Below are 17069 nucleotides of genomic sequence, written 5' to 3'. Positions count from 1 at the left end.
GTCCCTGGGAAGATGGCGACAAGCCTCTTCTCACAGCAAATACAGGCCACAAGTTTCCTGGCCTTGAGCCAGAGCTGCTTCTGGCCAGAGCCCTCCTTTAGGAAGATTTCCAGCCCGTGGAATCAGTCTGTGGTACTCGCAGGGCAGGCAGCGACCTGCCATGCGAGGGGGAAAGTAATGCAAAGCTTGATGACCCAGCTGCCTCGGGGGAACAGGAGCGGGTCTCTCTTTTAGGAGACGCTGGCTTCTCCAGAAGCTAATGATGAGCGGGCCCCAAAGCTGCAGAGCCACGCGAGGATTGTGGCGATGCTTTGGAGGCGGTGCCGTTGCCCACTCCAAGCCATACAGCTGCCGTGGCCCAGAGAGGACGGTTCATAGGCGGACTCAGGGCTGGGGAGAGTTGTGGCTAGCAAAGGACCTGTGTTTGCTCTCCCCTCCTTTTGCCTGCCTTGAACTGCAGCAGGGGGTGCTCCCAGGACTGTGCTTGGGTTGTCCCTGGCTGCTTTGTCGAGATTTGATATGCGTGCGACAGCGTGGCTCACACTTTGTTTCAGACGGCTACTACATCTATCTGCAAGGGAGCAATGCCCTCCCCGGCTTTGTGGCTCATCTGGTCAGCCCAGTGTGCAGTTCAGAAGGACCGCACTGCTTCCGCTTCTGGTATCACATGTACGGAGCAGCTGAAACAATGGCCCTGCGCGTGTACATAGTTCAAAATGAAACATCAACACTGGAATGGAGAGATGCTGGAAGCAAAGGGGACAGATGGAACTTGGGAGAGATCACGGTGCACAGCACAGGAAACATGCAGGTAAGGGCACAGGCTCTCAGTGCCACCTGAGAGGAACCGTGCTGTGCAATGGCACTTCACACATGTGGCCGGAGCTAATGCTGGGAACTATCCATTCCCTTAGATTGTCCTGGAGGGAGAATGGGGTGAAGACTTCCGGAGCGACGTAGCATTGGATGATCTGTCCATTGAAAAGGGATCCTGCACAGGTACAAGGGTCGGCTTGGGGAAGGGCAGCTTGATGAATGTTACGCTTCTCGTGGCAGTCAGTGTGTCTTCTGTGTTGAACAAGAGCTGCTCAGGGAGGATTGATTTGCTTGTACCATTGTCTGTTTCATAGGTGACGTGACTCCGACAACACCAGGCACCACCATCACTACACCTTCAGAAGAGGAAACCACGTCAGCACCCGTGCTGGCCTCAGGTGAGTAGAGTAGAATAGCCATGGGGCTGCAGTCCTTTGTGCAGTGTAGGCTGGGGAGCGGAGGTGGCAGGAGGTGCTTAACTGAACATTTCCTCTGGTCTTTCCACCGTCAGGGACCTGTGTGGTGGAAGGAGACCCTCACTACCACACGTTCGACAAGCACCTACACCACTTCATGGGCACCTGCACCTACACTCTCTCCAAGCTGTGCGAGAGCAACAGCTCGCTGCCCTACTTCAACGTGGAAGCTGCCAATGAGCACAGGGGAGGCAACACTCGCGTGTCCTATGTCCAATACGTGGATGTCGATGTGGCTGGCCAGCGGATAAGGCTGGGGAAGGGTGGAAGGGTGACGGTAAGCAGAAGGGGGAGAGGCGGTGGGGCCGTGCAAGAGGAGAGAGCTGTGCCAAATGGGTTGCTCCAACCCTGCCTTGGTTTCTGTCCTGCCAGGTCAACGGAGTGGCAGAGGTCCTGCCCTGCACCCCATCCATGGGCGTGCAGGTCTCGTCCAGCGGGTTCTACACTGTGGTCACGACAGACTTTGGCTTGAGAGTGAAGTTTGATGGGAGCCATCGGGTGGAGGTGACGCTTCCGAGCACCTTTGGGCAGAAGGTTTGTGGCATGTGTGGGAACTACAACGGGATGGCAGCAGATGACTTCCTGAACCCAGAAGGGGTGCTCGAGCCAGATTCCACCAGCCTGGGCAACAGCTGGCAGGTGTCCAATGACAGCAGGTGTGTGTGGCCCCCCAGCAGGTCTGGGGACGTGTCGGGCAAGGGGAGGGGGAGGCACCAGGAGAAGCCCACAGGTGACCCAGGGGCCCTTCTCCCTGTCTTTCCACAGCTGCTCAGCCGGACCACTCCCCACCCCAGCCTGCAATGAAACGGACAAGCAAGTCATTGCCAGCAGCCACTTCTGCGGGCTCCTCACTGACACCGGCGGCCCGTTTCAGATGTGCCACGCTGTGCTGAGCCCCAGCGGTTACTTTGACACCTGCCTTTATGACCTGTGTGAGCTGGGGCTGGACCGCGAGGCCCTGTGCAAGAGCTTGCAGTCCTACGCAGACGCCTGCCAGTCGCTTGGCATCAAGATACCTGTGTGGAGGAATGCAACATTCTGCCGTAAGTCCACGCACGGTACCACGGATCGTTACTCTCAGGAAAACACAGAATAGAAATGAAAGAGCGGGGTGGGGAATAAGAAGTATTTTTACTATGTGCTGTGGGGATTTACAGGTAGTTGTCAGTACTAGAGGCACCGTTTTCTGTTTCATTTGACCGGGTATGACTTAGAATACCCGTGGGGCCAAGCAGACCACAGACAAAGTATAGACTCTTAATTTTTCAAAGGGGAAAATACAGCACAAAGAAGTGTTATGTTCACCAAGTAACGGCCATGTCTTCTGTCTCGGCAGCCATCACCTGTCCAGCCAACAGTCACTATGAGCCCTGCGCTGCAGCCTGCCCTGCCACCTGTGTTGACCCAATGGCTCCTGCTACCTGCAGCCTGCCGTGCGTGGAGGGCTGTGTGTGCGACAGCGGGTACCTGCTCTACAATGACCGATGCGTGCCCAGCCAGCAGTGCGGGTGCTGGCACAACGGGCAGCACTACCCCGTGGGCTCAGAGTTCTGGACGGACAACACCTGCTCCTCCAAGTGCACGTGTCCCGCGCGGGGAAGCAAAGTCCAGTGCTCCGATGCCTCGTGCCCTGCGGGCCAGTACTGCGGGGTGCAGGACGGAAAACCTGAGTGCCTCGAACAATCCTACGGCATCTGCCACGTCCACAGTGACCCTCACTACAACACCTTTGACAAGGTGACGCACCACTTCATGGGCAACTGCGCCTACACCCTGGCCAAAGTGTGCTCCAACACCACCTCCCTGCCCTACTTCAACGTTGAGGCCAAGAACGAGCATCGTGGGAACACCAGAGTGTCCTATGTGCGCGAAGTCCTGGTTGAGGTGTACGGCGTGCGCATTGCCATTGTCAAGAGGGAGAAGAGCCAAGTGCTGGTAGGCAGTGGGGCTGGCACGAGCGTGGCGCGGCCGCAAGGCAGGGCTGGCTGTTCTTGTCAGGGCCTGGCGGGTACCAGGCATGTCCATTGCCCCAGGCCCGTCCATTCCCCCAGGCCCGGGTGGGCTCCCCTGAAGCCGCTGGGTTGCTTTGTTTTTCCTTTCCGGGGCGGGGGGTGGAGGAGGAAGAGGCAAATGGGGAATGTGGCCCGTGTTGTAGCAAGGACCCTGCAGAGCGCAGAACCCAGACGTGGCTCTGCAGGCCACAGGGGCGTCTGGGTGCGAGGGCATCACGGGCACCGGTTTGCCGTGCCTGGCCTGGCAGCTGTTCTCCCTGGGGCAGAAGCCAAGTCCAGGGCCCACTGTGGTGCGTCCGCCCTAGGTGAACAACCTGCGCCAGACCTTGCCGGTGAGCGCAGCAGGAGGTGCCATCACGGTGAGCAGGAGCGGCCGCTACGTCGTCCTGGAGACAGACTTCAGCCTCAGAGTGTCCTACGACGCTGACCACTCGGTGGAGGTGAAGGTGCCCACCGCCTACTTCAACCTGACCTGTGGCATGTGCGGGAACTTCAACAACCGGAGAGAGGACGATTACATGATGCCCAACGGGCAGCAAGCGGCAGACTCCAATGCGCTGGGGGAGAGCTGGCGGGTCCCAGACAATGACTCCTCTTGCGGTGTCCCCGTCGCCCCCAGACCCTGCAGTGAGGAAGAGGAGAAGCTCTACCGATCGGACCAGTTCTGCGGCATGCTGACTGCCAGGCCTGGCTCTTTTGAGAGGTGCCACGCTGTGGTCAACCCCCAGAGCTACTTTGACACCTGCTTCTATGACCTTTGTGCCCTGAATGGTGGCCAGGAGTTCCTGTGTGCTGCTCTGGAGGCCTACGCTGACGCATGCCAGGCAGCCGGCGTGACTCTTCCTCCCTGGAGGAACGCCACCTTCTGCCGTGAGTACCTGCCTTGCAGTTGCCGGAGGGGGAATGTGCCACTCCCTGTGCCCAGAACCTCTGGCCAAAGCAAGTCTTTGGTCTTCCCCTTCCTTGAAGGCTTGCTGGTCCTAATTGTCCCCTTCCCGTTGCAGCCCTGCTGTGCCCTGCCAACAGCTACTATGACCCTTGCATGACCGGCTGTCCTGCCACCTGTGTTGACCGACAAGCCCCGCAGAACTGCTCCAAGCCCTGCGTGGAGGGCTGTGCGTGTACCTCTGGCTTCCTTCTCAGCGGAGACACCTGCGTGCCCGAGGCCCACTGTGGCTGCCTCTTTGAGGGCAACTACTACAGCGTGAGTGAGAACCCTGCCCTGGCCTGCACCCCTCCCAGGGCACCCCCTTGCCTCTGCTTTCCTGCCTGATATGCTGACGTTCGGTGTTTCTCTGCTTGCAGGAGGGCGAGTACTCTGTGAGCGAGAACTGCACTCGCCGGTGCAGGTGTGAAGCCAACGGCCAGATGGTTTGCTCTGCATTGTCCTGTGGTGAAGATGAGGTCTGCAAGATCCAGGATGGCCAGAGGGGCTGTTACCCAGCCAGCACTGCTCTCTGCCACATCTATGGCGACCCGCATTACCGCACCTTCGATGGGAAGCTTCACCACTTCCAGGGCTCCTGCAACTACACCGTGGTGACGGGCTGCGACAACTCCTCCGTTGGGTTCAGCGTCACCACCCGCAACAAACATCGCGGCAGCCAGAGCTGGACAGCTCTGAACTCCGTGGCGCTCTCCATGGAAGGCCTCCACATTGCACTGCGCAAGAACAAGGCGGTCTACGTAAGACCCTCATTTTTACACCTGGCAACGACAGATGCCCTGAGTATCTGTTGTGTCACCATTAAGTATCGCTCTGTCCCCAAGAAGAGCCTGATATTCCCGGAGCCTGCTGGCGTGCTCACAGCAGAGCGCGGTGAGGCTCTGAGCGGGGCAGATATGGCTGCTTGCGCAGCAACAGATCTTCAGCTTGTTTTCCTGAGCTTTCGGTGTGCCGTGTGTAGAGTCGCTGCTGTTCTCATGCTCGCAGGCCTGGGCGGGGTTTCTCATGCCATCAGTGCTTCTGACTCACTGGGCCCTGGCACCATCGCAGTGAAGAACAGTGACTTCTCAGTGGAGGGCACCTCTTCATGCTTCTGTCTCCCTCTCTCCCCCTTATTCAGATCAATGGTGCTCTGGCCTCCCTGCCTGCTTCTCCTGCCCCTGGTGTGACCATTTCCCTGAGTGGCTCCCACGTGCGGGTTGCTACCAAGCTGGGCCTGCAGCTGCAGTTCAACGGGGACCAGGAGCTCCTGGTGAGGGTGTCTGAGAAGCACAAGGGCAAGCTGTGTGGGCTGTGTGGGACGTACACTGGGAGCCAGCAGGACGACTTCATGCGCCCCGATGGCGTTGTCGTGCCCGACTTCAATGACTTTGGAGCCAGCTGGATGGTGCCGGACGACGAGTGGCCGTGAGTCCTTGTTCCGTCGCGTAGATGACGGACAAAAGGGAGCGTGGGAGAGGGGAGCTGTGAGGGGCACAAGGAGGGAGGGTTGGTAATGGCAGGCGTGGGGCAAGGGAGAGGAGGCAGGCAGTTGTGGGAAAGTGTGTGAGAGCACATAGAGGCTCCGCAGCAGCAGATGTATCGTCCTCGCGTCTCTCCTCTCTGCTCCCCCCACCAGTGGGGTGTCGAGTCTGCAACTGGGTGCCAGATGTGTGGCCGTGCCCCTTTCCCCTCAAGGCTGGCTTGCTTGTGGCAGCGTCCGTGTGGTCCCTCCATGTGGTCGGGGTGCACGGTGCTCTCTCCCCGTAGGCGCTCTGCTCTGGGGTCCTTGGTGACCCATGTGCAGGGCCCTGCCATCCCACTCCATATGCTGCATCTCACTGCTCCTGACCCCAGAGAGAGTGAGACAGGGCCTTGGCACGATGCTTTTCCCAAGCTGTTGGGGTCGCAACCGCCTCCTCCGTTTGCTTCTGTCCACCCGATGCCACGGAGGGGAATGGTGACTGTGGGCCGTGCTGCCCACCCTTGCAAGTGACAGCCGTTGAGTGCCTTGTCTTAGGGAGGGATCCGGACTGCAGAAGCTGAGGTTGTGGCTGGGGAGGAGGTCAGGAAATGGTGTGGCTGGGGTCCACAGGCTGCCGTGAGCTCAGGGCTGGCTGTCTGCTTTGTAGGTGTGACCCAGCCATCAGCCCTCCTGCGTCCTGCTCCCCCTCCGAGGAGGTGGCAGCTAACAAGCAGTGTGCAATCCTCACGCAACTCGGCGGCCCGTTCCAGCCATGCCATGCAGTTCTGCCGCCCAGGACGTACTTTGAGAGCTGTGTCTATGACCAGTGTGCCACGGGTGGCAGCACGGAGCAGCTCTGCAATGACCTGGGGGCTTATGCCGCAGCGTGTGCTGAGGCAGGAGTTGCTCTGGGAGACTGGAGTGCTGGCACTGTCTGTGGTAAGTGTTCTGTTGACCTCCTTTGTGGCCCAGATTCAAGGAATGGGGCAGCTGTGGTGGAGGCTTCTCCATGTGTCACCTAACCGCTCTGGTGGACCAGCCCTTGGGTGAAGAGATTCTTTGAGACAGGGATACCGTGGAATTCCTGTCCTGCGCTCCTTTTGCCATGGCGTGGGGGTGTTTGGGAAGGGTGCAACATCCCCATTTGGGAACAAATCCCCATCATGAAAAACATCCTCTCCACCTCTGTTTCACTGTACATGCAGCAGCTCCTACAACCTCGGCCCCCTTGCCAGACACCTCAACGCCACCTCCACACACAACAACGTCACCAGCACCTGGGACAAGCACAGGTACCGTTGTCTCCCACCCATGTTTTTTACTGGCTGTGCTAGGCACTCAGCTCGTGCACTTCCACTTGGTTGGCCATCCTCACCTGGCCGCCAGCGTGCCAGGGATGTAGGTGTGCCCTGTGGGACACAAGAAAAGGTGGCCCCACCCTCACTGTAGAAACTCTGCTTTCCTTTCTGCACCACCTCCAGCTCCCCCAACAGACTGCAATTTCACCTGCACATTCGACAGTGACTTCTGTGAGTGGGTCCAGGCAGATTCCAGCAGCATTGACTGGAAAAGGAACAAGGGTCCAACGCCCACGCCAGATACCGGCCCCTCCTTTGACCACACGACAGGAGGTAGGAACAGCAATCAGTACACAGCGGTCCTTCAGGCACAGGGGTGTCCCTGGGAAGATGGCGACAAGCCTCTTCTCACAGCAAATACAGGCCACAAGTTTCCTGGCCTTGAGCCAGAGCTGCTTCTGGCCAGAGCCCTCCTTTAGGAAGATTTCCAGCCCGTGGAATCAGTCTGTGGTACTCGCAGGGCAGGCAGCGACCTGCCATGCGAGGGGGAAAGTAATGCAAAGCTTGATGACCCAGCTGCCTCGGGGGAACAGGAGCGGGTCTCTCTTTTAGGAGACGCTGGCTTCTCCAGAAGCTAATGATGAGCGGGCCCCAAAGCTGCAGAGCCACGCGAGGATTGTGGCGATGCTTTGGAGGCGGTGCCGTTGCCCACTCCAAGCCATACAGCTGCCGTGGCCCAGAGAGGACGGTTCATAGGCGGACTCAGGGCTGGGGAGAGTTGTGGCTAGCAAAGGACCTGTGTTTGCTCTCCCCTCCTTTTGCCTGCCTTGAACTGCAGCAGGGGGTGCTCCCAGGACTGTGCTTGGGTTGTCCCTGGCTGCTTTGTCGAGATTTGATATGCGTGCGACAGCGTGGCTCACACTTTGTTTCAGACGGCTACTACATCTATCTGCAAGGGAGCAATGCCCTCCCCGGCTTTGTGGCTCATCTGGTCAGCCCAGTGTGCAGTTCAGAAGGACCGCACTGCTTCCGCTTCTGGTATCACATGTACGGAGCAGCTGAAACAATGGCCCTGCGCGTGTACATAGTTCAAAATGAAACATCAACACTGGAATGGAGAGATGCTGGAAGCAAAGGGGACAGATGGAACTTGGGAGAGATCACGGTGCACAGCACAGGAAACATGCAGGTAAGGGCACAGGCTCTCAGTGCCACCTGAGAGGAACCGTGCTGTGCAATGGCACTTCACACATGTGGCCGGAGCTAATGCTGGGAACTATCCATTCCCTTAGATTGTCCTGGAGGGAGAATGGGGTGAAGACTTCCGGAGCGACGTAGCATTGGATGATCTGTCCATTGAAAAGGGATCCTGCACAGGTACAAGGGTCGGCTTGGGGAAGGGCAGCTTGAGAGATGTCACTGACTGAGTTGACAGGCTGTGCTAGAGCCAAGAGCACAGGTTGTCTTTGCAGTGCCCTGTAGGCCAGCAATGCAGCCTGTGTTAAGCAGGCTTTCCCCCTGGAGACTGGAGCACTGGCGCTGCCTGCAGTCACTGTTTAGTCCATGTATTACAAGGCCCACAGCCAAGACACTGAGCATAGGTACAGAAGTGCCTAATCTTCTTTTGTCATGCAGCTATGCTGGTGCCAGAGCCCTTGAATGGCAGGTCTGTTTCTGAGTTGACACTCTGCAATCCCTGCCTGGGCCTCCCTGGTCACAGCGTTGGGTGTTTGGGAAAGGTGGGCCAGCTGCGTGGAACAAATCTCCCACGTTGGTGCAGATCTCCTCTAGCTCTCTCTTGTGCTAGGTCCATCGACACCAAAACCCACAATCCCCTCGCCGGGCACTACAACGCAGCCTCCGCACACACCATCACAACCGAGACCCACACCGAGCTCAGGTACTGTCCTTTTCCATCCACATCTCTTACAGCCTTTCATAACTGCTCAGTTTTCTTAATCCGGGTCCCACAGCCATGTGACAGTGTTTTGATACTGCATGGTCAGAGCTTTTTCTTGCCTGCCCAATTACACTGGTGGGTCAGCCCTTCAGTGTTGGGACTCTTTCTGCATAGTGACTATGTTTGTCCTGCCCTGGGTGTCTCTTGGCACAATATCGCTGGTTTTGGCAACATTAAACTATCTTCCTGATAGTTATCTCACATACCCTTTATTGCCATGTCCATATCTATTTAAATTTCCCTTCTCTATGGCAAGTTTTCACCTGTTATATAGATGTTACTGTTTGTAATATTTTGAAATTTAATTTAGCTTCCAGATTTTGTTTTGATTTTGGACATAATCCAATTATATGGTCCTGGAAAAGACTGGGTCATTGTGGTTATTGTTATTTTAATACTTAGGAAATACACTAAAATATCAGTTTAGATAAATTTTACTGCTTCTTTCCTCCCATTTTAAGCAATAAGTCTTCTGCATGTGTCAGCTTGTTAAGTACAAGAGAGTGCTAGCTCACCTAGTCAGTTTGGATGTCTTCTGCAGTTTTTTTATAACTGTGTTGTATGTAGTTCCTGGAGTTTTAATAGTTCATGTGTAAGCTGTTAAGGTTGGCATTTAGACACAACCATAAGTGTAGCTGTTTTTGTAACAGGCCATTGAAAATCAGAGAAGAAGTAAGGACCTCTTTTCATTATTTTTTGTTGTTGTTGTTGTTAAACACCATAAAGCAGTACAAGCTCAATGCTGATAAGATTTGATGGAAAGATTTTTTTATTGAAAATAGGAATTTCTTATTAGCACTCAAAACCTTACCCAGCTCACACACAAATGCTCACACACTGTGTACCTCCATTTGTACATATTATCACTGGCTAGTTGACTTCAATATTTTTTAAAAGTGTGTAAAGGACATCTTGTGTACGCAGTGTTCAACAGGAGTTCCATAACTGATGTGAGTACAGAACTCCAGACAGCTGATAGTACAGTAGTCTATTTTGGCTAACCAACCCTGTAAAGTTTTTGAGTAAATTTTTACTATTTAGTCAGATATAGCCTTTCGGACATGAACACTAAAAACTCACTGTTCCACTTTATATAATGTCTTAATAACAAAGCTTTTTTTTTAATATCAAAACGTTTTGCTTATATTTCTTCCTCAACCTCTAGCATAGATTTCTGATACACAAGAGTACAGGTTCTTTATGGGTCCAAAGACAGGAGGTTGGGCTGGGCTTTGGGATGTTCTTGACTGATGCCATCATTGTTATATCTGAGCAGCAATTACAAACTAAAACAAACAAACAAAGTGGGAACAAAGGAACTGCAGAAGTCTGGTAAAGATTCAGAGGGAACTAGTCTGGTCTTTCTTTCTTCCCAGGCCGTGCTTCCTGCAGTGCCTCTGGGGATCCACATTATAACACTTTTGACCACAGAGTTCATCATTTCATGGGAAATTGCACTTACACCCTGTCCAAAGTGTGCAACATCTCTGAAAGGCTTCCATACTTTGATGTGTCCACAACAAATGAGCACAGAGGAGCCAACACCAAAGTCTCTTATGTGAAGTCAGTGCAAGTGGAAGTCTATGGCAACCAGATTTCTTTGCTGAAAAACAAGAAAGTGAATGTAAGAAAATACTTGTTTAAAAGACATATATAACATTTTTAAACTAACATGCAGATAATGAAATATTTTCTCTGTAGAGTTTATAGCAAAGTTTCTCTTTTTATTACTTAAATGTACCTCTTTTAATGAGATGTCCAACAAATTCTACAACTTGCTGTACAGGTGAATGGCAGCAGAATGAACCTGCCTGTATTTATTGAAAAGAAGATCAGTATTCAAAGCAGTGGTGGTTATGTTCTCTTGGAAACTGACTTTGGACTGTGGGTGAGATATGATGGAAATCACTATGCAGAAGTCTCTGTGCCCTCTAATTACCGTGGTCTGCTCTGTGGCCTCTGTGGTAAGTCATAGGCTCTAGTCACTTTTTAGTGAGTTGTGGAGGCTGGTGATCACTTAAAATCTCTTTTTTAGCATGTTATACTTATTCTACACACAATTAGTCCTTGTCAAATGGACTAGAATTTACAGCAGTGAAGAAAACTTGCTAGAATTTTTCAGTTTCTAACAACTGTTACTTACAAAATTCCTGGTAACATGCTATCCATTTGGAATGTTGTGAGGTGTAACTGAAAATAACATTTTTAGCCAAACAAATAACCTCACTTCAGTTCTACAGTTTAAATATAGGAAGAGTAATGATTTGCATGCATCTACTCAAGAATTCTACAAATATATTTTTCTGCTATTTACATTCTGATGTATTTGTCTTTTGTTGGGTGTGAGGAATGCTATACCATTTCATTTTGTGAATCATAAAAACTTGATATGGTTTCCACAGCAGAGAGCAATCTTCAGAATAGCTTACTGTCAACTTCTTCAACCTTTCCTGCTGTTGTTCTCCTGTGCTGTTTTAGGGGGTATTTATACAACATGAATGATCATGTTTATATGATCAAAGAAAAAAAAATAAAGAAGAAATAGAAGAAAAAGAAAGAAAAGAAAAATTAGACTACTAAGGCTTATTTTTAGCTACTTTTTATTCCAGCTAAGGTAGGCAGTGTCTACATTAAAACACAGCAATGACAAGGATCCAATATCAATAATCCTGAGCTGACAGACTTGATGAATAACAAAACTCATACTTTATTTCCAAAATTCAAATACCACAAAATATTAAGTGCTATATACAATACAAAACATAGAGGCCTTTTAGAATCCTGTGAGAAAGATCAGACACAAAGGGCACATTCTACTGTGTTCTGTAAGAAATTCTGTTGCAATAGGATAGCAAAATAAGTAAGAGTCACAGGTAGTTTATGTAGCTAATGAGAGTAGGTGCTCGCTGGAATTAGTAGTGACCAGTAATTTTTCATCAGCAGTGCTGCTAATGCAGGTTTAGTTGGAACAACATTCTGAAATCCAGGTGATTATATGAAATGTACTTCAGGATGGAAACAGGACTGTAGAAATTATGAGAGTAGCTCGTCTTGTGAGTTTCTGATTATTCTTTGATTTGGATCATCTGAAATTTGTGAAATGGTCTCACAGCATACTCCTTGAGAAGCTGGCAGCTCATGGCTTAGACAGGTGTACTCTTTGCCGGGTAAAAACCTGGCTGGATGGACGAGCCCAGAGGGTTGTGGTGAATGGAGTTAAATCCAGTTGGTGGCCAGTCACAAGTGGTGTTCCCCAGGGCTCAGTTTTGGGGCCAGTTCTCTTTAATATCTTTATCAATGATCTGGACGAGGGGATAGAGTGCACCCTCAGTAAGTTTGTGGATGACACCAAGTTGGGAGGGAGGGTCGATCTGCTCAAGGGTAGGGAGGCTCTACAGAGGGAGCCGGACAGGCTGGATCGATGGGCCGAGGCCAATTGTATGAGGTTCAACAAGGCCAAGTGACCGGTCCTGCACATGGATCACAACAACCCCATGCAGCGCTACAGGCTTGGGGAAGAGTGGCTGGAAAGCTGCCCAGCAGAAAAAGAGCTGGGGGTGCTGGTTGACAGCTGACTGTATATGAGCCAGCAGTGTGCCCAGGTGGCCAAGAAGGCCAACGGCATCCTGGCCTGTATCAGCAATAGTGTGGCCAGCAGGAGCAGGGAAGTGATCATCCCCCTGTACTCGGCACTGGTGAGGCCGCACCTTGAATATTGTGTTTGATTTTGGGCCCCTCACTACAGGAAAGACATGGAGGTGCTGGAGCGTGTCCAGAGAAGGGCAACGCAGCTGGTGAGGGGCCTGGAGCACAAGTCTTATGAGGAGCGGCTGAGGGAGCTGGGGCTGTCTAGTTTAGAGAAGAGGAGGCTGAGGGGAGACCTTATTGCTCCCTACAACTACCTGAAGGGGTGTTGGTGTGAGGTGGGGGCTGGTCTCTTCTGTCAGGTGGCTGGAGATAGGACGAAATGAAATGGCCTTAAGTTGCGGCAGGGGAGGTTTACATTGGATATTAGAAACAATTTCTTTACTGAAAGGGTTGTCAGGCATTGGAACAGGCTGCCCAGGGAAGTGGTGGAGTCACCATCCCTGGAGGTGTTCAAAAAATGCGTAGATGTGGCACTTCAGGACATGGTTTAGTGGGCATGGTAGTGTTGGGTTGACAGTTGGACTTGATGATCTTAAAGGTCTTTTCCAACCTAAACAATTCTATGATTCTATGAAATTTCCAAGTTCAATTATCTCTCCATGGGTTTTTCACACTTTCACTTCAGGAAATCTACGTAAGAATGTAATGGTGCAAATAACACCGTTTGATATTTAGTCCAATATTCTACAGGTAGGATCCAAGGAAAGGAGTTGGGGTTTTTTAGCTGAACAGTTCTTTCTTGTATATAATGTGATCTAGTCACATAAGAACTTACAGACTTCTTGCTTCAAGTCCACAAGTCCCAGAACAGCTGTTCTTGTCAGTGGTCAAAGTCTAAAACACAACTGAGCTCTTCTTATTTTGCCCAGTATACATTGATGTTTCACATATACTCTATCTAGTTCATTGTAGTTTATTTCACAGTCTGAAACTGAGGTTTCTTCTACAGGTATGAGCTTCATGTGTCCCATAAATCTCTTTTTACCCTCCCAGGTAATTATAATGATGATCCAAATGATGACAACATAAAGCCCAATGGTGACACTGCAAGTGGCTCCAGTGATCTTGGACAAAGCTGGCTTGTACCTGAGAATAACACCATGTATGTATATTAATTTAATCACATGGCATTTGCTAATCAAACTCTATAAAATCAAACATCCATCCACTCACTGGTTTTGTCATCCAGTACCATTTTACATCTTCCAACTGTCCATTAGAAGTAAGGAGCTGTCCCTTTACATTAAACAGGGAATGAGAAGAGAGCTTGTGTCCTTTAAGTCTTGTTTTCCAAAGCAGGAACAGTCTGCTGAGTGTGAGGGGGGATGGGACTTCAGTCTGTTTCTCTGATTGGAAACCGTAACTGATTGGATCCCACAGCTCTTTTTTCAGCTAAGAATAGGCCTTTGAATAGCCCACAAGGCATCAGAAAGGGAGTCCATTCAGTGATAGGGCTGATATCAGCTTTTCAAAGAAGCTGGATAAAGTCTTGTGACTGTAATAAAATACACCCTGTTGTGCAGGGTTGTCATGTGTCAATCTTCCACTGAAAATCTGATAGTAAGAGATGTGAAACACACATTTGATTTTGCTTGCTTTCCCCAGATGCTCCAGTGGGACAGAAGAGCAATGTGATCCCATGCTCGAGAGTGAAGCAAAGAAGAACACAGCATGTGGCATGATCACAGACCCAACAGGTAGTATGTTGGTAGTTCTCTGTGAGACATGTGATGGAGCACTTTATAGCTTGTGTTGTCTCCTCTCCATAGTTCGTTGTTCTGAGCTCACATTGGAAGCATATAAAACCTCCAGTGTGAATGGCCAACATAAAACTCATAGGTGCTTGGTTAAGATATGTCAACCACTCAGACAGTGCCAATGTGTCCATGAAGATTATCTGAGAATGTGCTCAGGGAGCCATAGCTGCTCTTTGCTTTATAGTGACTTGCACTCTGCTTCCTAAAAGAGATAGTTCAGAGCGCACTGTCATTGCATGTATTACAGATACTTTATCTGAAATCCTGTATGTGTTCCCTGCATTGGACAGCCCCTGCAGTTGTCTGGAATTAGTGGCTTGCCTAGCCAGCAACTCCTAATTTATGTAAGCTATGTTATATCAATCATGCAAAAAGAAGAAAGCCTGATGCAGAGGGGCAAGTCTCATTGTGCATGCTCCGTTTCAAGTGTTGGTTTACTTACTAAACAAAGTTAGCCTGGAGCACTTACAATACATTTGCCATGACAGAAAATAGATGCCTGGAGCACTTAAATACATTTGCCATGACAGAAAATAGATGGTGGTGGTGATCTTATCATTCCCAATTTTTTTCTATCATTCTATATAACTTTCTTGATTTACACAGGAATTTTCAAGGATTGTCATACCAAAGTGCCTCCAGAGAATTTCTTTGAAAACTGCGTTTATGACATGTGTTTCACTGGTGGACAGGCAATATCCTTATGCTATGGACTGCAGGCCTATGCTGAGTCATGTATCAATGCTGGGATATGCATAGAGTGGAGGAATGCTACTCTTTGCCGTGAGTGTTGTAACTTATAAATATCTATTCTGGATTTAAACTTCAAAAGTATGCACATTTTCCTTTACCTTTTTCATGCATGTTATTTCATTTTATGTAATGTTTTGAGTATAGTTTCTCTTTTGTCATGTCTTGAGCCTGCTTCAGTTTCAGTACCATTCCAGTATTTGTATAAAATACTAATTTTCAAGGACATTTGGACACATGCAGGTCTAATCCTCAAAGTTTTAGTAATTTACTATTAGTTTCTTGGAAAAGTTTGATTACATTTAACTGTGTCTTATGTGAGCTTCTGCACTGGGGAAATTACTGCTGCTTTGCTCCACTGAAAAACTACCATCCTCAGTGTAAGTAGAGCTGGTAGTCTTCCACACACAAATGCTTATCGATGGCTTTTGGTTAAAAAACTAGTTTAATAAGAGACCTTGAGAAACAGCTGTTTTTAGGAAGTTTACAAGTATTTCTCTATAAAGCAAAGAAATCAAGTATTCTCACTTATCTCCCAATTAATTCTTTTCAGAATGACCTTATGGGAAATTTCATATAATGAATTCGTATTTCTTAGAATAAATCTTTCCAGGGGTTCCACTGGTGCCGATTTTATGCAGCACTGGGCAGTTTTCTGCTTGCCAGACATCTTCTAAAGGACTTTTATATCCACAAAGTACACACCTGGAGAAAAAAAAAAGAAGTCCTCTAAAGGTCAAGCACACTGAAATAAAACAGAAGACAGAGCAAGAAATGAGCTTCTAACCCTCCAAATCAGATTAGCACTATGGACATCCAGACTCCATAGTCTGAGGCCATAGCCCAGGACCTAAATATCTATGGCTTGATTATAGTGATAGAGAAGACTCAGTCACATTAAGAGGATTGACTCTCAAGTGCTCCTTCCATCAGTAATTCAAACAAAAACTCAATTAAGAACCTGACAAAGGGCAGGTACTCTGGCTAGGTGACTGGAGATGTTGGTTGTAAATGCCTGACAGGACTAAGAGATCCTGCTGTAGGGACAGAAATAAATGAAAGTCATATGTAGTGATTTATCACAGAATGTAGTCAGAAACAGTTTTTAGGGGGGTTTTTTTAGATGACAGAAAGGGACAAATGCTTCAGGATTTCTGTAAAATGTAATGTCTTCCCTGGGGAGCATGCTTTGAGTGATAGAAGCCCAATTCTACCATGAGCAGGAGGGGTGTGACAATATAATATCTTTTCCTCACGGGGTCTCAGTGAAAGACAGAGTCTGATTTTTAGTTCTATTTTTAAATATATGGCAGGTGTTCAAATAGTAACTACAGTAATAGGGCCATATCAGCTGGTACGTGAAAAGATTCTTCTATTCCTTTAATGGAGTGACTTCATGTCTTTAAACCTGCAGAAAAAGGTTTACTGAACCAAGCACAATTAGTCCTGTATGATCACATCAGACCTACCCTCAAAGTGAGCCTACAATGTTTGACTTCCTTTGTGAGGTGAAGTGCAGGGTGGCCCACCTGTCTTACCCACCTCTATGAAAAGCCACCCATCTCACATGGCAAGAAAATCCTTTGTACACAGCACTGTCCAGTGTCAGACATTCTAAGAGCAATTTTATATATTTTCAGGAGCAATCAGTGAAAGCATCGGGAAAACTTCTATGATGATTTTGCCCTTTTGAGTGATCTTACTTTTTCTCTCTAGCAATGTCCTGTCCTGGAGGCAGCATCTACAAGAGCTGTGGTACTAGGTGTCCCTCTACCTGTTTGAACATCTCAGCAGTTGATTCTTGCAGTTCCTTACCAGTGGAAGGTTGCTTCTGTAAGGAAGGTTACATTTTGAGTGGAGACAAATGTGTGCCAGAAAGCAGCTGTGGTTGTGTTGATGAAAAAAAACAGTATCACCAGGCAAGTTACCTCTGATGTTTAAAGAAAAAAAAAAAGAACAAAC

At 49.5% G+C, this 17069-nt stretch overlaps 1 protein-coding gene across 1 annotated transcript in view; it reads left to right on the top strand.

The window, feature by feature from the left end:
• The window catches only part of LOC104315406 (IgGFc-binding protein-like), a 51217-nt gene that overhangs the window by 26704 nt on the left and 7444 nt on the right, over positions 1–17069 (top strand). Inside the window, 23 exon segments of the mRNA XM_069793039.1 lie at positions 555–811; positions 915–999; positions 1131–1214; positions 1328–1738; positions 1741–2093; positions 2167–2312; positions 2507–3506; positions 3610–4329; positions 4371–4547; positions 4589–5413; positions 5461–5657; positions 6362–6633; positions 7176–7325; positions 7925–8181; positions 8285–8369; positions 8628–8658; positions 8800–8892; positions 10384–10576; positions 12543–12647; positions 12698–12746; positions 13594–13702; positions 14206–14297; positions 16824–17026. Of these exon segments, the coding sequence (XP_069649140.1) occupies positions 555–811; positions 915–999; positions 1131–1214; positions 1328–1738; positions 1741–2093; positions 2167–2312; positions 2507–3506; positions 3610–4329; positions 4371–4547; positions 4589–5413; positions 5461–5657; positions 6362–6633; positions 7176–7325; positions 7925–8181; positions 8285–8369; positions 8628–8658; positions 8800–8892; positions 10384–10576; positions 12543–12647; positions 12698–12746; positions 13594–13702; positions 14206–14297; positions 16824–17026 (5894 nt within the window).

Source organism: Haliaeetus albicilla, chromosome 9, assembly GCF_947461875.1.
Source record: "Haliaeetus albicilla chromosome 9, bHalAlb1.1, whole genome shotgun sequence".
NCBI lineage: Eukaryota > Metazoa > Chordata > Aves > Accipitriformes > Accipitridae > Haliaeetus > Haliaeetus albicilla.
Note: the sequence above shows the minus strand (reverse complement) of the source record. Positions and strands in the feature narration are given on the sequence as shown.